Consider the following 21660-nt stretch of genomic DNA (forward strand, 5'->3'; position numbering starts at 1 on the left):
TTTCTTTGACAGATGAATCTATTTCCTCTATTGTATCTTCAGTGCCCGAGATTCTCTCTTCCATCTCTTGCATTCTGTAAGTTACGATTATATCTATAGTTCCTGTTTGTTTTCTCAGATTTTCAATTTCCATCATTTCATCAGTTTGTGTCTTCTTTATTGTCTCTGTTTCAACTTTCAAATCTTAAACTGTTTCCTTCACCTGTTTAATTGCTTCTTCTTTGTTTGCTTTCTTTAAGAGATTTATTGATTCTTTCCAAATTTTTGTTTGTCTTTTCCTCAATTTCTTTAAGGGAGTTTTTCATTTCCTTTTTAAATCTCATCTTCTCAAAATCATTTTTAAGGTCTATTACTTCTGCTTCTTCTGCTTTGAGATATTCAGATCTTGCTGTTGTAGAACCATTAGGTTCTGGTTGTGCCATATTGTTCTTTATGTTGTTGATTGTATTTTTTGCACTGGCATGTACCCATTTCTTCCTCCACTTGGTGCAATTGGTGCCTATGTCTCAGTGAGCCACTCTTGGTCCAGTTGAAGTTCTTTTTCTACTCCATGCTCTTGGTTCAATAGGTGGAATGGACTCTGTGTTTCAGGGAGTAGCTGCAGTCTCCGAGGGTGGGTGGGTTTGGCGAATGGGTTGGGGATTGTATTTTACAGAGTCTTTTGCCAGATGGTGGTTGTCTGGCCTGCCTGCATGTAACCTTTTTGCTGGCTTGAAACTGGGACTGCAATGGATGATGGTGTGGGGGCACAGGGTTGTGGCCCTGGCACCAATGGCTAGAAGCTGGGCATTCCATATGTGAACAAAGACTTGCCTCATATTCAAATCAGCAGGCAGGCTCTGTCTTAAGGAGCAGCTGCAGTCTTGGAGGCTGGATATGTTTGAAGTGTTGGAACTTGTAGATTATAGGGTCTGCTGGGGATGGTCATAGTCCTGCCTGCCTTCAGGTGATCTGCCTGCTGTCCTGAACCTGGGACTCTTAATACAATCAGTGCTGGCAGGCTCTCATGATTATCATTTCACTTAAACATTCACTGACGGTATCTATATGGGGATGGAGCTTATCTACAGAGGAGCTTGTGTACTGTGCAAGTTCCCAAGTGCTACAGAAAATGATCAATAATGATACCAGTCATGAAATGCAGAACTGGTTCCTGAGATATAATCCCAAACTTAACAATAATCGCACTGAATTGGAATCTCTTTTCTCCTTTCTGGTATCAATCCATGTAAGTGATTCCTCTTTTATTTTGTTGGCTAGTGAAGCCTTGTAGAGTGAGAAGACTTCCAAGGTTATGTTCCTTGGAGAGGGTTGGATATATTTTCAGAATGATGTCTTTACAACATTAGGTGAAACCATACTGGGTAAAGATAGCATTGTTAAATGGATTATGTAATCACTTACAGCTGGGGGTTTTGAGCATCATTATCATGGTGGAAAGAATGGATGCACCAGGCAGACATGGTGCTGGAGAAGGGGTCAAGAGTTTTACATTCAGACTGGCAGGCAGCATGAAAGGAAAGACATGGCTGGTCCTGGCTTGAGTATCTGAAACCTCAAAGCCATCCTCAAGTAACACACTTCTTCCAACAATGCCTCACGTACTCCAACCATGTCATATCTCCTAATAATGCCACTTCTTATGAGCCTATGATGACCATTTTCATGCTAACCATCATAAGCCGGAAGGTAAACAACTAAACATAGCAGAAAGTCCCTGACATTAACCTGATTCTCAAAGTCCCTCACTTCTGAAGTTAACAATAAATCTGAGAGTCCCTCTCAGACAATCCAATCTGTGAAAAAGACCATTGAGAAATGACTAGCCACCTGGAAGGAACACTAAAAGCAGAACTGAATAGAAGAGTATTAGACCAACTGATTCACTTGTAACAGACACTCACTTACCTGGTGAGCTGTCTGAAAGTTGTCCAGTGTACTCTAGATTTCTATCTTTTGTGAGTTGTCTCACATGCTTTGATGTAATCTGATTTTTAATCATTTCTGTTCTTGTAAGTAACCCCTTTCCTTTATTCCTGTAAATAACACCAATAAAACTCAGGATTTTGGAGATATCTATACTTTGGTCCACCCTGGGATTCCTACCTAGGGTGAGTAGACATGGGTGTTGTGTGTCCCCAGGAAATGTTTTATCACACATCAACTGCAACTTTCCAGGACAAGCATAGACCCTACTAAATCTTATTCTTAGCCTTCAGATAAATGTAGGTAATATCCCTCATCAAGGAATCTTCTCTCTATATTAAATGGGACCAGCACAGCCAAACCACAATTTTACCCACTGCAGATCATCAGACTGTGGGTAGCCCAGGTATTGTTGATACATCTGCATTACAGTCCTTCATCTTTGGTTCAGAGAACATCACAGAAGAGAAAGAAGAGCTATTGTAAGTGGCAGATAACAGAAAGTGTGCTGTGAAGTTAGCCTATTTGAACCATTTTGGAATATTTGAAACAATAGGACATGTTTCACAATCAAATAGTGAGATGAGATTGTAACTAGAGTTTCCCCAATCCTGATTGGCCCACAGTCAGGATAAGTCTCTCTCACCTGCCAGTCGCACAGCTGCTCAAACCCAACCAAGTAAACACACAGAGATTTATATTTCTTATAAACTGTATTTCCATGGCAGACTTCTTGCTAACTGTTCTTATATCTTAAATCAACCCATTTTTATTAATCTATAAGTTGCCACATAGCTCGTGGCTTACTGATATCTTAACATCTTCTCATGGCAGTGGCTGCCAGCATCTCTCTGAGCCTGACTTCCACTTCCCAGAATTCTCCTCTTTCCTTGTCCTGCCTATGCTTCCTGCCTGGCTACTGGCCAATCAGTGTTTTATTTATTAACCAATCAGAGTAACACATACAGAACATCCCACATCATAAAATTCTATGTATCAGTATGGGAATTATATGTAAGTTAACAGGATTAGCTGTCTGTTAATTCATCCCTAAGTACTGTCATTCATAAGCCATGTTCTTGATGTATCACAGGAAATGATTATATAGAGAAGTTTGTTCTATAAAGCAGTTTATAAACAAGTGAGCACAGTAGGGATTGTATAATATTATTTATTGTGTTTTATTAACATTTTTGTGTATCTTCGGGACAGAAATTCATGGTGTTTGTTTTGTGGCCAGATATAACTTGCAGGAGTTCGTTTTCTCATTACACCATGTGGGTCTTGGTGGTCAAACCAACTTCTCTGGCTTGGCAGGAAATGCCTTTATTTGTATTCCATCATTCTTAAATATTGAATATGTATAATGTTATTATTTATTACCTATGTGTGTTTCTAAAGTAATCCTCTGTTCAAATCTCCAGTGCTGTGAGTTTTAAAGGAAAAGCATCAAATTGTTGACAGAGTCCAAAATCATGCTAAGCTAATTAAAATAAAATTCATGTTGAAAATCTACACTGTCAGAAGTAAAGCAGTCACCTTTATACCACATCTTAATATATGAATTAAAAGTTTTCAACAGACAGGAATTTGCCTGCATTGATTTCTGGGACTGCAGTGAGACATCAGATGGTGGGGGAAGAGAAAACCTTTGTACCCCTTGCCTTTTAGAAAACAAAGAGAGGAGAGAGGTTTTGGCCAGGATCCCCAGTGTCTTCTTCAAATGTCCATCCTCAATGGCCCCTTTTCTGACTACTGGACTCTACCTTTTGTTGTTTTCACAATCTCCAAATGGCACTGCAGGCTAGTGACTAAGCCTATATATGGACTTTGAATCCTCTAAAAAGGAATCAAAGCTTAGTACTAGAGCTAATGCTCAGTGTACAAAAGAAGCTAGCATCAATTTCCAACACTTCAAATTGTAAAGAGGAAGAGTCTGACATTGTACAAGACAGTTGTAATTGCTGAAATGGATGAACAAGGAAGACCAAGAGATTGAGGGCATCTAGATCTACACTAATTCCTTTTCATTCTGAAAGACTGGTGCAGACACAAGGCTACAACTGGCTACTATGTATGGGGAATATGATGAGGAGACATGGCCAAATACTGCAAACTATGAATGTATATAATAGATTTTCACATATATATTACGGTTTGTGAGATTTGTCTGTGTTTGGTTTCAGGGTAATAATGGCTGCCTAAAAAGATTTTGGAAATTTTTCTCCTTTAGACACTGAAAAATGCCTGTACTCCAAGCCTATCGAACTACCCAGAAGTAGTGAACTCATGGATTTAAGAGGAATCTGGTACTGTCACTTTACTAAATCAGCATGATTCCTGATGGGTTCCACAAGTACATCCAGTAGATAACAGCTGATAATTATAATGCCAACCCAGCAGATGACAACCTATATGATAGAGGAGACTCATAGACAGGGTCTATGAGGAACATTGCCTATAAATTCTGACTGCTTCTCTCTATGGTTCTCTTGTGTGATGGTTCTCCTCTGAAACAGCTGTAGGACTTGTTTCACAACCTGAGCAGGGTTATTCTCATTCTTAGGGCACTGTCATTCCTATGTATTGACAGAAGGATGACTTCTCTTTACAGTGTGTTAATCAGGTAAATAAAACAACCTCTCATGGTTCTGAAGCTATTGTTCCACATTCTGGTGAGAAACTTAGAAGCCTGTCCTCTACACTTAGTTATGCTGACAGGGTAAACCAGGACAGATATAGTTTCTATGTGGTTAGACCGTAAGTGGGACTTTCATAGATAAAACTCAAGGATATAATTATTAAATGTCTGGATTTGATGAAATAAAGACCTTCAGATACTAAGGTGACATAAAATGCTCTGTGTTTCCCCTGGCAGCAGTGATAAAGGGATCGAACACTTACATGATCTGATCTTTTAATGATCATCACTTTGTATGAATGTTCTAACCCTAGTTTATGGTCCTAGATTTTAACCTCATTTTACTAACTGCTTTTAGTCATGGATTTTATGTGGATTACAGGCAATTAACAAGCTAATCAATTAAACCTAGTCCAGAAAGGACTCAGCTTTATGCCTAGTTACAGTGGAAAGGCTACACAGATGTCCAGAACTACAGGGAGATGGCCTGGCTTCATAGCCTCGAACAAAACAAGTGACAAGGTTCTCTCTATGCTGAGGCTGCAGGACAGAAATTGTGTTTTTAGATCTGAGATGTGTTTTCTCTGCCACCTTTGGAGCAAGTGCTGTTGAGAAACTGTGCTGCTTGCTTCCCCTTCTGATTTACACAGGTCACCATGTTTACCAGTAGACATCACTCCACCCATTAGTTATTTTCATGTGGCTCCCAGCCAAGGGGCTGCTGCTGTTCTCCTCCGCTGGAAGCTGCAAAGAGGAACTGACAGCTTTGCCACATAATGATAGCCTAAAATGTTAAATAAACTTAAGAAATGTAGAGTAGTACACAGTTTCTTTCTGTCTCTTTTTCTCTGTCTCTCTGTGTCTCTGCCCCTCTGTCCCTCTGTCTCTCTCTCTTGGTTTTTCGAGACAGGGTTTCTCTGTGTATCTTTAGTGACTGTCCTGGATCTTTTTCTGTAGATCAGGCTGGACTTGAACTCATAGAGATCTATCTGGCTCTACATCCCAAGTGTTGGGATTAAAAGAGTGCACCACCACAGCCCAGCAATTTCTTTACTTTTTCTTTAGATCTCTCAATAGTTTAGGCTTCTCTCCTTGTCACACCTTAGAGTAATCTCTTTAGGAAAATAATGTGCAGCCAAAAGACTCCACTTTTTTAAATTTAAAAACATAGCTACAGCCACCCACTATCAATAGCTGGCAAGCTTATGTTGTCTGTGTCAGTTATCAGTTACACAAGAAATGCTTTGTGATCCTGAGAAGAGTTTTCTGTAACCTTTTTTTTTTGCTGCATATCGTTGCAGCTGAATGTCTATATAAGTTATGAGGAAAACGCCAAAGCAGAATAATAAAGACCATGACCATAACAATTCATGTGTGAATTTATTCCCTCATATTAAAAAAGTATGGGGACGTCTTAAGTTCATTTCATTACACTGTAGATTTTTTTCTCTTAGCCTTGTTGTAGTCGTGGACCTGGACTTCACAGTCTATATTAGGATCCTAATAGCATTGTAAATATTTGTCCTTAAAATACAGAAAAGTATAGGTCTCACCCTATATCCTCGAAATGTTGTTAGCAACAGATGGAGACCATTATAGAAAAGGACATAAAATCAATTGAAGAAAACAGGAGACCTTGTGCTCAGTCCCATTGGATTCATCTAACCAGAACTGCACTACAGCCTCTTGGATCACAGTTGGAGACAGGTTGAAAAGACTGGAAGAGCCAGAGGAAAAGGAAATTGGCCTTGTGAATGCAGGTTCTACTAATGTCATAGAGACTATAAACATGAAGTATCATTAGTGGCTTCCTAAACAAAATATAAATAAGATTGGTATTGATAGACATGGTGACATTGAAGGGTCAAATCTCTTGAGTCCTCACCCATTGACAGAGAACTACAAATAAACAAGGAATGCTGAGATTGTGGGTAACTCTTTCCCAGGGAAGTGTCACTGAATAGGTAACCAAATTCCAAATCCTCAGCACTGAAATTTTATACATACAAGTAACACTGTATAGACTAAGTAGGTTGTATTTATATATTGAGAATATTTATGTGTGTCTCTCTGAGTGCGCACATAAATATTAAGGGATTTTTAGACAGGCAAAGTAGCAGAGCTTCACAGAACGAAACAAATGCAACAGAAAAAATACAACACATCTTTGCATTATTAAACAAATGTTTTAGAGCATAAACAAATTTGACACCTCTTAAACTAATATTCAACAACAATTGTAACATCATGTTTTCCACTTTAGTTCTACTTCTTTAGATAGTTTTCTTATATAGCCTATGTTCTTCTGCCATGTACTCTAAAATGGGACAGGTTAGGTGCTTGAAAGTTAAGAAATAGATTTTGGAAAACCAAGAACAATGTAAATAGCCTCTAACATTTATGAGTTTTTCATCCCTTGATTGTAAGACCCTATTGGTAAAGCTATCACATAATTGAGTGAAAGAACATGTAGAATGAATTGTGGAAGCTCCATCTCTACTAGGCAGTTTCCACAGTGTTAGACATAATTATAAATAGTGTGGAGCTATGAACCTTGAGAGCAACACCAACAACAAATGTGGTGCAATAGATTGATGTTTACCATGTGTGTAATAAACTGCTTCATGAACTATTTGAAGGCTGAGTTCGCAAGATGGAACCCCTGCCTGGCATCGTTATCAGGGAGAAGAATATGTGGCTAGAGTGTATAGAGGCTCTGGGGGAGAAACTAATACTAATATTCCGCTAAGTTGACATAGTAATAAACACCTTCAATCTCATACTTTTATGCTAGAGGATTAGTCTATCCATCAACCTTACCAGAAAACCATTTTCTTTTGCATTCATAGTGATTAACAGCGAAGCTCACAATCATTTAAGGTACAGGGAATAACAAACCCTGGATTTCCCAGGAATAAAATGTGATGCAAATAGCACACTCTTCCTCCCAAGACTCAGGGATCCTCATGCAAGAAGTGGCAGAAAGAGTATAAGAAAAAGATGTAGCATGAATCTTAAAGAGTGTTATTAATAAAATCAAACCTGAATCCAGTTATTGGGGTAAATGCTCATAGATCAGAGAGACAGAACAAGCCACAGCTAACCTTACCTGGCCAACTTCTCAGCTGATTCTGTTTCCTCAGACTGGAAGCCTCTGTGCCCTCCTCCCAATGAATCTCAGCTGAACTGTGTACTCCAAAGCCTGAAAGCTTAACCAGCCAAATGCTGCTAGTTTCTGCTCCTCACACCTTGTATATCTTTCTGCTTTCTGCTTCACTCCCTGGGATTAATGGCTCACTTCCTGGGATTAAAGGCGTCTGTCACCATGCCTGGCTGTTTCCAATGTGGCCTTGAACTCACAGAGATCCAGAGGGATTTCTACATCTGAAATGCTAGGATTAAAGGTGTCAGTGCCACCATTTTCTAGCCTTTGAATCTAGTGGCTGTTCTGTCTCTGACCCCAGATAAGTTTATTAGGATGCACAATATTTTGGGGAACACAATACCACCACATTAAAAGATGAGTGAGATGATTCCAAGGAAATGAGTTTTGTCCAGACAGAACATAGAACATGTACATGGGAATTTGCTTGCTATTACAGTTCACACAAAACCTGCACAAGGTCAAGAAGCAAAATACAAGAATAATGCATGTTGTCAGGATGTTCCACTTCTACTTGAAGAGCTGTTGGACACTCCTGGCTTCTGGGAGAGGAAGTGTCAGAATTCTTTAAGAATTCTACCATTTAGAAAGAGGCTAACCTTGCTTTCACAGATTCCCTTGCACTAGGCACATATTAGGATCAGTTATCAGTCTCTTTTCTCCCTTCCCTTCCCTTCCCTTCCCTTCCCTTCCCTTCCCTTCCCTTCCCTTCCCTTCCCTTCCCTTCCCTTCCCTTCCCTTCCCTTCCCTTCCCTTCCCTTCCCTTCCCTTCCCTTCCCTTCCCTTCCCTTCCCTTCCCTTCCCTTCCCTTCCCTTCCCTTCCCTTCCCTTCCCTTCCTCTCTCTCTCTCTCTCTCTCTCTCTCTCTCTCTCTCTCTCTCTCTCTCTCTCTCTCTCTCTTTCTTTTTTCCTTTCCTTCCTTTGTGCTTTCTCTCTCAACTAACTCTATGAAATTTGACGTAATTGTGGTATGAGAAAAGAAAGGAATTGGAAAGGAGATAATGGCAGGTACACTTGACATAAACGTATATGCATGAATCAAATACTCAAACATTTAAGTAGAAATTATGTATATAATGAAAACTAAGCAGATCTGTCTTGGAAGAAATTGCTAAATCCTTAAATCCAATAGGACATAGATACTTTTCTGCCTTTCTTGCAAATCTGACCTCAAACTTTCTAGTAGTTTCCGTAGGAACCTGGTCAATCTTTTGGGATCATGAAAGCTCAAGGACTCTTCAAAACACCTCATCCATTTAGAGATATTTGCAAGAAACTCTTAAGTATCCTTGTTAATTAGTAAATGGAAAAATTTTGAGAAATGGTTTTGTCTCCCAAGGCTAACACTGGTGTTGTCACTGCAGGTGAAATGAAAATTACAGTTCTGGAGGGAGATCTGGTTACAGAGACAAAATCTCTACCTCAGATGACTCACACAGTGCTCCTTATTAATGAGTCCATATATACCCATTGAGCACATGATCATTTAAAGGTAAGCAGGCAGGTGAGTACTTTGTATTTCAGTCTGAGCAGCAGAGACAGCAAAGAAGAGAGGGCCTTCCTAATAGCTGATGTCTAGCGCTGGGAATCTTGTCTAGAAACAGATCTGTGGGACAGAGAGAGAACTCACAAGAATGGTTGCATAGCGAAGAGGTAAGTGAGAAAGTCAGAAGTGTAGAGAACAACAGTCGCTGTTGGTTCTTATTGAAATATAAGTCTCTGACAGAGGGTGACTGTGGGTAACACCAGGATAATGCTGTCAGCCTATGAAGGTGTTGAAAGATTGTGGTAAAAAGTCAATGTGATAATTCATCTTACCTACCTCATATGTAGATGTTGTTTGCAGGATTATTTTTATAGCTGAAGTATGATTGTAGTTTGCAGTATCATTACTATTGTTACTATGGTTTCATAACCATAGTAAACATTTTCATGGATATATAGGACACACACAATACTGGAAAATACATATGTAAATTGTTATCTTGAGTATAAGATATTCTTATGTAACATTACACCTAGGAGTTAGGCAGTACCTCAGCTGTACTGAATGACCAGAGGTAAAAGGACTTGCTTGAAACTTCCCTATTTACTTGAAATTGAGTTATCTATCCTGTTTCACAAATGATCTAATGGTGAGTACAAACTGATCTCATGCATTCCCTTACTGATCATCATTGTTGCTAATAGAACACAGGGCATTATGGATGGCAGGGCAGGGATTTGCTCATCAGCTGTATTTGTATTCACACTTAGTTCTTTATTTTAGTTTGGACAAAGTTAAAGTTTTTCATATTCTTCAGTTTCACGTTTACATATCTCCTGTGCATTGCCTTTATTTGAGTGTATTATGAGTTTTATAAAATTAGTAATTATGCAGAATTTGAAATGCAATGTTATAGTAACTTAATTTTCTTCTTGAGCTATTTCAGAACACATTAGTGTTTTATGATGCATATTTTACATGGGAATGCCCTTAGTATTTCATCTATAGTTACCCCTTTAGCCTTTACTCCTGCAATGCAAAGAAAGCATATGTGTGGTGGCATCATAAACATCAGGTTCCCCTGTGCCATGAAATCAAATTGGGAAATGACAGTTTGTCTGTCATGACAGACTGTACTTAGAGGACACTGATTTGTGTCAAATCTCAAAAGTCTTATTTGCACTTGACATTTGCCTATGAAAGAAATCTTTGTTTAAAAATGAAAACTGACTTTTAAAAAGGTTTCTTTATTTGTCTATTTTTGTTTTGTGTGTCTTAGTATTTTTTTCTGCATGCATATAGGTGCATCATGTGATGGCAGTGCATTCAGAGGAGAGAATCCATTGTCAGATCCTCTGTGAACTAGAGTTACAAAAGTTATGAGCCAGCATGTGCATGCTGGGAACTAACCCAGCTGTTCTCACACAGCTACAAGTGTTCCTAACCACAGTTTATTCTCCTTGGTCTCCTAACATGAAAGCTTTTACAAACAAAATAAATGTCAAGAAAGTGAACAGGATAGCAAGTGGGAACATAAAATGCATTTAAGATTTGAGTGTGTTGCAAATATATCTTGTAGCATGAATTGTTAGAAGGTGTTATTAATAAAAACAAACCTGAAGCCAGGTATTGGGGTGAATGCTGAATGATCACAGTAGCAGAACAAACTACAGCCACCTTACCTTGCCAATTCCTCAGCTGATCCTGTTTCCTCAGACTGGAAGCCTTTGAGTCCTCATCCAAATGGATCACAGCTGAACTGCTTCTTGAAAGCCTAAAAGCTTAACCAGCCTACTTCCTGGTTTTCATGCCTTATATAACTTTCTGCTCTCTGACATCACTTCCTGGGATTAAAGGCTCTTGTTACCATGCCTGGCTGTTTCCAGTGTGGACTTGAACTCACAGAGATCCAGGCAGATTTCTGCCTCTAGAATGTGAGGATTTAGGGTGCATGTACCATTGTTTTCTGGCCTCTGTATCTAGTGGCTGTTCTGTTCTCTGGCCCCAGATAAGTTTATTAGTGCGTACACTCTTTTGGGGAACACAATATCACCACAATATCTCATTGCTTTATAATCATGGACTTAGGTGGCTGTGTTTGCATCCTGTTAGTCATGGTAAAGATCTTCTAGTATTTACCCCGACACAAGCAGCTTTTGGATTGTAAGAGTCGCTTATCATATCTGTTTCTAAGGACAGGTATTGACAGTGGAAATAATGCTGCTATTCACAACAGAGAGTTATAAATGTCAAAATATGGTGTTAAACTGACAGGATTAACTTGTAGTCCACAGAAAGCAAAATATCTAAGTGTGAATATGGGGATAGGCTCTTTATCAGTACAGGGTATTAGGGACATTGGGAAATATTCTATCTGAACTGTCTACATTGGGTGTCTTCACAACAAGGGAAGGAGTAGTCTCTCCTAACTTGGCTCATGAAATCACTGAAAATGGCTCTGATGGGATCAGTGTGAGATTTTCAGAAGCAGAGAAATTGAGGAGTGAAGTTTACCACTTCCTATCAAGCAAAACATGCACATGAGTCAATATAAGATAAATAAGTCTCCAATTGACAGGATCTAATGTGTTTCTAGAACATGTTATTTCTTGCTGATATTTCAGTGAATATAAGGGAATAAAACATCATAGAAAATGGTCAGGCATGATTGAAGGAGCTGGAGACATGAAAGAGAGCTTTTGTTGTCCAATTCACTGAGGGGAAAAGGACTGTGTTCACTGTTGAGTTAGGAAAGGAATCAAAACAGTGAGATCGCAGTACTGGTTTTGGTCTTTTGTGCAGAAAGAACAGGATACTTGCACATGTGAATTTACTTGTTACAACATTATACCCAAAACATTCAAAAGATCAAGGTAGACAAATCCCATCATAGTGGAACTGGTCAGGAAGTCGTCCTTGTAGCTGAAGAGCTATTGTTCACAGATGGCTTCTTGGAGAGAACTGTATGTTTTCTTTGAGGGTTTGATGTTTGAGAGACAGACTAACCATTCTTTCATAGATGCCTCTTCTTTAGGCCCATAATATCATCACTAAGTAGACTCACTTTTTCTTTATTGTCTTAATTTTTAATAAATTTATTTATTTATTTATTTTATATCCCAGCTGAAGTTTCCCCTCCCTCTACCTCTCCCAGCCCTCCACCCTCAGGGTTTCCCTTTGGAAGAGCAGTCAGTGCTCTTAACCTCTGACCCATTTCTCCAGCCCTCAGAATTCTCATCTTAGCCCAGAATGTCTGCCTATCATCTCCTGCCTAGATATTGGCCATTAGCTCTTTATTAGGCCTATCACAAGGTGCCTTACATAGATGAGGAATGACAGGGACATACCTTCACACAATTTGCATAAGTATTTCCCAACATCTGTCAGATGAGTAGTTAGTAAAAATGTTTTCCCATTCTTAGGCCTGAAGCTTTGTCCCAATGACAGTGTTTTTTTTTTTTTTCATGCAGAAGCTTCTCAGTTTCATGTGATCTCATGTATTAATTTCTGATCTTTATTGCCTGTGTTGACATTGTTTTATTCAGAAAGTTTAACCTGGTCCAGTGAGATCAAGGATACTCCCCACATTCTCTTCTACGAGGTTCAGAGTATATATATTTTTTGAGATCTTTGATACATTTAGAGTTGACATTTGTGCAGGCTAATAAGACGAAGGTATCAATTTAAATTCTTCTTACATGTAGATATCCAGGTTGAACAGCATATTCATTGAAGATGCTGTATTTTCAATGTGTATTTCCGGCTTCTTTATCAAAAATCTTGTGTCCATAAGAGTGTGAATTTATGTCTAGGACTTCAATTGAAATCCATTGATCAATATGTCTGTCTTTGTGCCAATAACATCTGTGTTTATTACTATAGCTCCATAGTACAACTCAAAATCAGGGATTATATTCGGTTATTATATTCCTCAGGATTGTTTTAGCAATGTTCAATTTTTTGTTTCCATATGCAACTGTAAATTGACCTTTCAAATTCAGTGAAGATAAGTTTTAGAATTTTGATTGAGATTGCCTTGAATCTCAAAATTCATTTGTTTTAGGTAGGATGGCCATTTTTACTATATTACTCTGCCAGATCTATGAGCAGGAGTGATCTCTGTATCCTCTAACATTATCTTAACTGAGCCAAAGTTTTTTTTTTCTTTTTTGGGGGGAAAATGCTAGAAGATCAGAGAAGTAAAGGAGCCAGCCCCTAGAGAGACTTCTTACCTCTAGTGAATCCTCAGACCCAAGGAGCCTGTCTCCTGTATCCTCCTGCCTTATATTACTGTGTCCATCTCCCTAATGCGGAGATTAAAGGTGTATGCCAGCCGGGCGTGGTGGCACATGCCTTTAATCCCAGCACTCAGAGGCAGAGGGAGGCAGATCTCTGTGAGTTCGAGGCCAGCCTGGGCTACCAAGTGAGTTCTAGGAAAGGCTCAAAGCTACACTGAGAAACCCTGTCTCAAAAAAACAAAACAAAGAAAAAAAAAGTGTATGCCACCACCACTCTGTTCTCTGTTTTTCTTTTAGACTGATTCAGTCTTGTGCAGCCTAAGTGGCCTTGAACTTCTGATCTTCTTGTTTCCTTCCCTAAAGTGCTGGGATTAAAGGTGTTTGCCATCACTGCCTGGCCTCTATGGCTAACTATTGGATATCTCTGCCTTCTGATCTGCAGGCAAGCTTTAGTTTTTAGAGCACAAAGAAAATACCACCACAACTTGAGGCAAAGGTTTTATCATATAAGTTTTTTATTTGCTTGATTAGACATACTCCAGATATTTGATATTATTTCAGGCTATTGTCATGGGTCGGATGATCTTTCACTAATTTCTTTTGTATGGTACTTGTTATTTGTATATAGGATAACTAATGATTTCTTTGAGTTATTTTGGATCAGGAGGCATTACTGAAAGTGTTTATCATCTGTAGGTGTTTTCTAGTAGATATTTTAGGGTCACTTACATACTATAAAATTACCTAGAAAGAAAGATACTTTGACTTCTTCTATTTCAATTTATAACTCCTTGATCTTCTTTAGTTGTCTTATTACTCTTGCTAGCACTTTAAGTACCATATTAAATACTTATTCAAAGAGTGGAAAGATTGTATTGTTCTTGATTATAGAGGAATTTCTTTTAGTTTCTCTCCATTTAATTTCATGTTGGGTTATAAGTTTGGTTTAAACTGCCTTTATTATGTTGAGAAATGTCCATAATATCCATAACCTATTCAGGACATACATAAAGACCAATATTGGATTTTATCAAAAGTCTTTTCTGCATCTACACAAATAATCAGGTTTTTTTCTTTCAGTTTTTTTATTTGGTACATTTACATGATTTATAAATGCTGAACTGCTCTTACACCTCCAGAATGAAGCCTGCTTGACCTTGTTGGGTATTGGATGTTTTCTTATTATTCTTAGACTCTGATTGCATGTACTCTATTGAGGATTTTTGCATCTATGATCACAAGGGAAAGTGGTCCATCATACTCTGTCATTTTGTTAGTCATTTTGTGGTCCTGGTATCACCAATGACTGCTGCAGTGTAAAGCAAATTGTCAATGACCCTTTTGTCTCTAGTTTGTAGAATAATTTGAAGAGTACTGGGATTAATTCTTCTTTGAAAATACATCAGAATTCTGTCCTAAAGCCATCTGGTCTGAACTTAAATGTATAAAGGAATGAGTGGAAGAAGGGAAGTCAGTAAAGGAAGTGTGTGTGGACACTGCACGTGAGGACAGGAGAAGGAAGTTAAATTTTGTACAGCTAGACTAGAAGCATCAGAGGCTATTGGACTGAATGTTTTACTAGTAGCCTTGAAATATTTAATATGTTTCAGGGCCATGTTACAAAACAAAAATTAAGACGCACTTTCTCCAGCCATTTAATCAAGAACAACCCAGATTTAAATTCTTTACCTCTCTTTCCTGGTGTCTTCCATCATTCTCTGTCTGCTGTTGGAGTCTAAATCAGTACATATTTGATTGATGAATTGTGAATTTGTCTCTCCTTGTCTCTGTGTGCCTCACCAAACACTTAGCACTATATTCATTGAACAGTAAGGAAGTTTCACATGGCGAAAAAAATGGGAGATACTTTAAGTAAGTCTTTAAAAGTGTTCTACAGGGTATTAAGTCACTGAATCCAACTTCACCCGAGTGACCCAGATATCAAACAGTGTTGTAAACATCATTGCATATAGGTCTATGTACCTATATCTGGGACATTTTCAACACGTATTGTGGATATTTCTTTCATAAAGTTGCTTTCAAAATACTTCCTCTATTCATCATTTGTTACCATAACATATATACACACTTTCACTACTTTTGGGTCAAGATCAAGGAAGACTACATAATTTGGAATTAAAGCTATGCATTAGCTTAGGTTTTAAAAGCTGATTACATTGGAAATCCTGGGCAAGTAGGGTAGTTGTTGCATTGATCTCTCCTTTTTAAAAAATGATTTATTTATTTATTACATACACAGTATTCTGCCTCCATATATGCCTGCAGGTAAGAAGAGGTTACCAGATCTCATTATAGATGGTTGTAGGCCACCAGTGGTTTCTGGAAATTGAACTCACAGCCTCTGAAAGAGGAGCTGGTGCTCCTATCCTCTGAGCCATCTCTCCAGCCCCTGCATTCAACTCTTTAAGTCTGGTTTAAAAAAAACAGGCAGAATGCACAGTAGGATAGCAGTCTAGCTCAAGGTGAATTAACTCTGGCTAGGAAGCACAAAAAAGTTTCCAGTCTCTTAGAATGTAAGTGATATTTTCATAATGATGCATCCGCACAGTCAAGTGTACTTGTAACTTCACACATTGCCCTCAGTGCCTGCTTCCTCTGATGCAATGGCTGTCTGATTGTCCCACCTGGAATCTCAGCTTCTGACACCACAGGAGAGAAGAATCACTTTACACGTTGAGCCTGTCCCTTGTGATGCTCACTACTCAGTTTAATGTTTTTCCAGTTACTGATAGGATCAAATATTTTCCAGAGGTGCTGTCAACTGTCTCGGCATTTCTGTCATTGTCCCTTCCTGTGACAAGATCCTGTCATCCTCTTGGGGATGAGCTCTGAGAACACTCATCCTTCATCTTGGGGGTTGCCATCAACTTTGTGTCTTAATGAGGTTTGTAGGTCCTATTGGCTACTGAGTCTCCTTCTAGAAGCCAGCATCACTGATGTATCCTACCTGCATAGGTCTGTTGCTGTCCTTTAGACACCTAATGTGCAGAGGACAGGGTAGTCTCTGGAAGGTGGATGAGAGCACTGCACCTTTGAACTGATCCTCCTCTTGCAGGAAACAGCTCCTGCACAGGATCAATGCTCATCGGGGTAGGATCCGCCCAAGACCCAAACCCAAAGTGGTTTGATGGAGGCTGCAGGTGAGATACAATAACCTGGATTCCTCCTTATTAGTGTTGTTTCCCAGGAAAGTGACAGTGTATTTGTACCCAGTAATGTGGGGTCCTGGTAACTAAAACAGTTTATGACTGTTTCTCAGAATTCATCTGCCCTTGGCTTTCTTTTATGAATCTTAGACCCTGTTCACTGGTCTGGTAAAATATCTCCTAAATACAGTTAGTTACAAGAGCAACTTGAGAGGTGTTTGATGGCCTATGACTATTTATACCTCAAATTCTGCTGCCCATGGGAAATTGATATGAATGCAGAATGTTGTAAATTGGTGTGTGTTGTGGCATCGTGAGAAGTTTTTAATCTTTTGGAGGTCTTCTTGTTCTCAGCTGTGAAATGAGGAACAAGTGGCAAACTTGTTTTAATATGCAAATTTTATGCCTATTTGCCTTTGAGTAACTGAATGAATTCAACCTCATGTCATACAGTTCTAAGGCCCTTAATTTTTTTAACTCCCTCCAGACTTACATGTCCATTTCCCCCAGACTTCACTTTTTATTTATTTGATTTTAAGACAGGTTTTTTTCACATAGTATTGGCTGTTCTAGAACTTGTTATGTAGAACAGGCAAGTTTCAGTCTCACAGAGATCCTGGTGACTCTGCCTAAAATGTGTTGTAATTAAAAGTATGTGATTCCATTCCCAACACATACCTTACTTTTGAATCAAACAATTAGATATGTCAATTACTATTGGGCTATCTGTTAGGGACCCATTGCATCTTTGACAGTATTCTAATATCATTCAATTTCAGTAACATTTATCCCTATATTAGTGAAATTTTATATCCCACATTTAAAAATGCATACTACTTTGTTCATTATTTCTATATTGCATCTAATGTACTTTTATTTCATTACAACTAGGTGAGTGATCTCCCTAGTGATCCTCCTAACGAATACGTGCATCCTTTGGATCCTGTTTTAAACACATTCACAAGTCACTTGCTATTTTCCATATTTTGTAGACTTGTTTAAGTATTATAGTTATATTTTAAATGATATTCAATCAATTAAAAGATTAGAAAGTAATTTTGCAAACACTTAAGACTAAAATAAGCACATATATGTACACACACATATGCAAATTCCATTACATGTGAATATGCAGACACAGGAGAATTCAAATGTTTTCATTCCTGGTATCTGAGTGTTCCTAGTCTCTTTTCTTGTTTTTCATTACTTTCTGGTTTTCATTCTCCACTTTGATTGCTCTTTTATTATTTTCTATTATGGTTTCTCATTTTTCGATGTTGGAGAAGTTTGTATAATATATGTTGATCATTTCCATACCTCCCTGACTTCTTCCAAATTTACCATCTTCCTCTGCTTAACTACCTTTGTGTCTTTTAGAGTCTTTAACCCATGAAGCACCAGTTGTGCTGCCCTATGCTCTTGGGTGTGTGACCACTGACTGGAGCATGGCTGATTTATCAGGGCCATATTTTAAAGGAAGCTGACTAATCTTTCCTAGTAGCTATCAGTTGTTAATAGTATCTTACTTAGAGGTTACTATATTCTTTGGAGCTGGATAGTTCCCTTTCTTGTAGGTCTCTGCTTTTCCTATGATGGGTAATGGAAATCTGAGAGTTGTCTGCATCCAGGACACTCATTTCAATGCAGGTTGAATTTAGACCCTCTTACAAAAACACTGTTGATTTTAAACCAAATAATAATTGTAAAGCACTTAAAAATGCTAATGGAAATATACATTAAATTTTTCCACTATGCCCTAGTTAATTATCTGCAATTGAAACACAATAGGCATTCATTGAGAACTATGAATCTTCTTACTAGAAATACACATTATACCATCGCTCATGAACATAAGGTTATAGTGACTACGCTCATGAACATAAGGTTATAGTGACATTGTTTGACATGCTAAGAAGAATATAGTTCAACTTGTGTAACAAGTGCTTTCTGGATCTGTTCTGTAGGTACCAGGACCATAACAGAATGATCTCCAGACACCTGGCTGTGGGGATATTCTTCATGTCTCAGACTGTACTGGGAATGCTGGGAAACTCAGTCTTGCTTTGTTGTTTTATCATTGCTGACTTCTCTGGAGTCAGGGCAAAGCCCACAGACCTGATTGTCAAACACCTGACCTGGGCCAACTTCATTGTTCTCTTCAAAGGAATCCCACAGACCATTGCTTCTTTTAGTCAGACTTACTATGCAGATTATATTTCCTGTAAACTTCTGTTATATTTTCATAGAGTTGCCAGAGGAGTATCCCTTGTCTCTACATCCCTTCTGAGTGTCTTTCAGGCCATCACCATCAGCCCCAATCATTCCATATGGGCACAGCTCAAAATTAGAGCCTTGGGTATCATTGGCCCTTCCCTGGGTTTGTGCTGGGCCCTCCAGATGTTGATATATGCCTTCTTTCCAGTGTACATAACTGACATAAATGGTGGAAGAAACGTTACTGGGATAAAAATTTTTGAATACTGTGCTGTTGTGAAGCTTCAGAGACCAATCAACACACTTACTCTAATTCTGTTGACATCTAATGATGTCATATTTTTGGGACTGATGATGTGGGCCTCTGGCTACATGGTGTTTATCTTGCTCAAACACAAGCAGAGGGTCAAACACATCCACAGATGTCTGTCTCCTAGGTCATCCCCTGAGACCAGAGCCACCCAAAGCATCCTCACCCTAGTGAGCAGCTTTGTGCTCTTCTATGTAATGTCGATTGTCTTTACAGCTTACCTGTCTGTCCTTGAGGGAACCAATATGTGGGTGTCTAATGCAGGTGCAGCCATGGCTGCATGCTTCCCAGCATTCTGTCCCTTTCTGCTCCTCAGACACTACACCTCCATTTTCAGGCTCTGGTGTCCCAGTTCTTACCAGACAACATTCTGTGCATGTATTTTTAGGGAGCTCTAAAAGCTGTGCTGTCTACATCCCCTTTCCATGTCTCAGGGGTTAGAAAACTGCTCATTCAGAGGACTTGGGTTCAATTCCCAGCATCGACATGGGAATTCAGAACTGTCACAACCACAGTTTCAGAGCAACTTTTTAACTGGATGTGCTGGCTAGCAAGAGTCAGTTAACTCTTTTGCCTCTGTCTCTTCAGTGCTGACATGATAGGAACTGTTATCCTGGCCGTTTAAAACATTTAACATTTTGTTTCATGAGTTCTCACATGCACATATACTTTGATTTTATCCACCCATGATTCTTATTTATAACCCCCAACAGACTCCTTCTTCACCCTAACCAATCTGTGTCCTACTTTCATTTGTTTATTTTTCATGTACCATGGAATTTAATTAAAGCTTCTTGGATGAGCATGGGTGGATGTTTACTTATTTGTATAAATGAGTGTGGTGGTATTGTGTACTCTAATAAATTTATCTGGGGTCAGAGAACAGAGAGCCACTAGATACAAAGGCTAGAAAATGGTGGCACTCACACCTTTAATCCTAGCATTCCAGAGGTAGAAATCCCTCTGGATATCTGTGAGTTCAAGGCCACATTGGAAATAGCCAAGCATGGTGACACACGCCTTTAATCCCAGGGAGTGGTGGTAGAAAGCAAAAAGATATATAAGGCGTGAGGACCAGAAACTAGAAGCATTTGGCTGGTTCAGCATTTGGCTGGTTAAGCATTCAAGCTTTGAAGCAGCAGTTCAGCTGAGAGCCATTGGGATGAGGACACAGAAGCTTCCAGTCTGAGGAAACAGGACCAGCTGAGGAATTGGCAAGGTGAGATAGCTGTGGCTTGTTCTGTCTCTCTGATCTACCAGCATGGACCCCAATAACTCGCCTCAGGTTTGATTTTATTAATAAGAACTTTTAAGATTCCTGCTACAAATGAGTTTACAGATTCCCTAAATCTTTGAGGGATTTGACTCCCTTAAACAACAGGAAGTGTCTTGACCTCCCATTATATGGTTGTGATCTTGTGAGTCCCACCTCCACCCATGATGGGATGCTGATAAGGATGGTCTTGTGCAGATAACCACAGCTGCTCTATGTGCATGAGCGCCTGGCATTTCCAAGAGAAAGCAGTTCACTGCAAGGGCATCCTTTTTCATCTTAATTTTAAAACCATTTGATTGTTTCATACATTTAAGTAGGATGTCTTAGTTTTTTCATCCCACTCCATGTCTGAGTGAAACTGTTCTTCTCAATACATCTCCCTCCTGCTTTTGTGTCCAGCTTTGTGTGTAGCTCACAGTGTTTAATTAGAGTTTACCAGAACATTCGTTGAAGGTTATTCACTTGGAGAAGGGGCAAATTATTAGTGGCTACGTCATTGAATAAAGCACAACTCCCTGCATCCCCTAGAACTGTTGAATGAGAGTAACCCCTCAGAGAAGACTGTGTCTTTGTAGGAACCCCTCTCATCCATGATGAAATGTTGAGGTACCCAGGCACAGAAGGAGGGATGCTCTACGTTCACTCTCATATGGGGGCCCTTGCTTTGACTCTTTAGATTTGTCTGTTTAACTTGGTAAATTTGTAGAATTGAGGAAGCTAGAAACATACTGTGAAGGTAGGAAATGCCTTTAAGGAGCAGGGGCAATAAAATATAGGTGAAACGAAAACTGTACGGGGGAAATTTGATGTGTGAAGGTTTATGCAATGTTGGAGGTTGCAGTTTGTACAAATATAAATATCAGGATGCTGTTTGGTCCCATGTCAATTTCGCAAAACAATTGCTGCTAGTTCCTTAAAGGCTTAAGAACCCCTATCTTCATGATGGGTAAACCTCCAGAAACAACCTAACTAAACTAGTGGGAACTAATGCAATTTCGACCAACATCCCTGAAGCCTCCACAGGACTGGACTAGGCCATCTGCATAAGTGAGACAGTTGTGTAGCTTTATCTGCTTAAAGGACCCCTGCAATATGATCACAATCTATCCCTGCTGCATGAGCTAGCTATTTCGAGCCCACTTCTGATGGTGGGACACAAGGCACAGTCTTAAGAAGGGTGAGAGGGCTTAGACCTCCCTCTACTGAATGTACCAGGCTCTGCTGACACACTAAGGGAGAC

The 21660-nt window shown here is 39.1% G+C and overlaps 1 protein-coding gene across 1 annotated transcript; it reads left to right on the forward strand.

Moving 5' to 3' along the window:
- Positions 1 to 4159: 4159 nt before the first annotated feature.
- On the forward strand, positions 4160 to 19947 carry LOC143271977 (vomeronasal type-1 receptor 4-like). Its single transcript, XM_076564955.1, has 4 exons — positions 4160 to 4235; positions 6145 to 6327; positions 9094 to 9221; positions 18585 to 19947. Exon 4 carries the CDS (start codon positions 18604 to 18606, stop codon positions 19540 to 19542), a length of 939 nt encoding a protein of 312 aa, XP_076421070.1. The 5' UTR covers positions 4160 to 4235; positions 6145 to 6327; positions 9094 to 9221; positions 18585 to 18603; the 3' UTR covers positions 19543 to 19947.
- Positions 19948 to 21660: the final 1713 nt, after the last annotated feature.

This window comes from Peromyscus maniculatus, chromosome 1 (assembly GCF_049852395.1).
Source record: "Peromyscus maniculatus bairdii isolate BWxNUB_F1_BW_parent chromosome 1, HU_Pman_BW_mat_3.1, whole genome shotgun sequence".
Classification (NCBI taxonomy): Eukaryota; Metazoa; Chordata; class Mammalia; order Rodentia; family Cricetidae; genus Peromyscus; species Peromyscus maniculatus.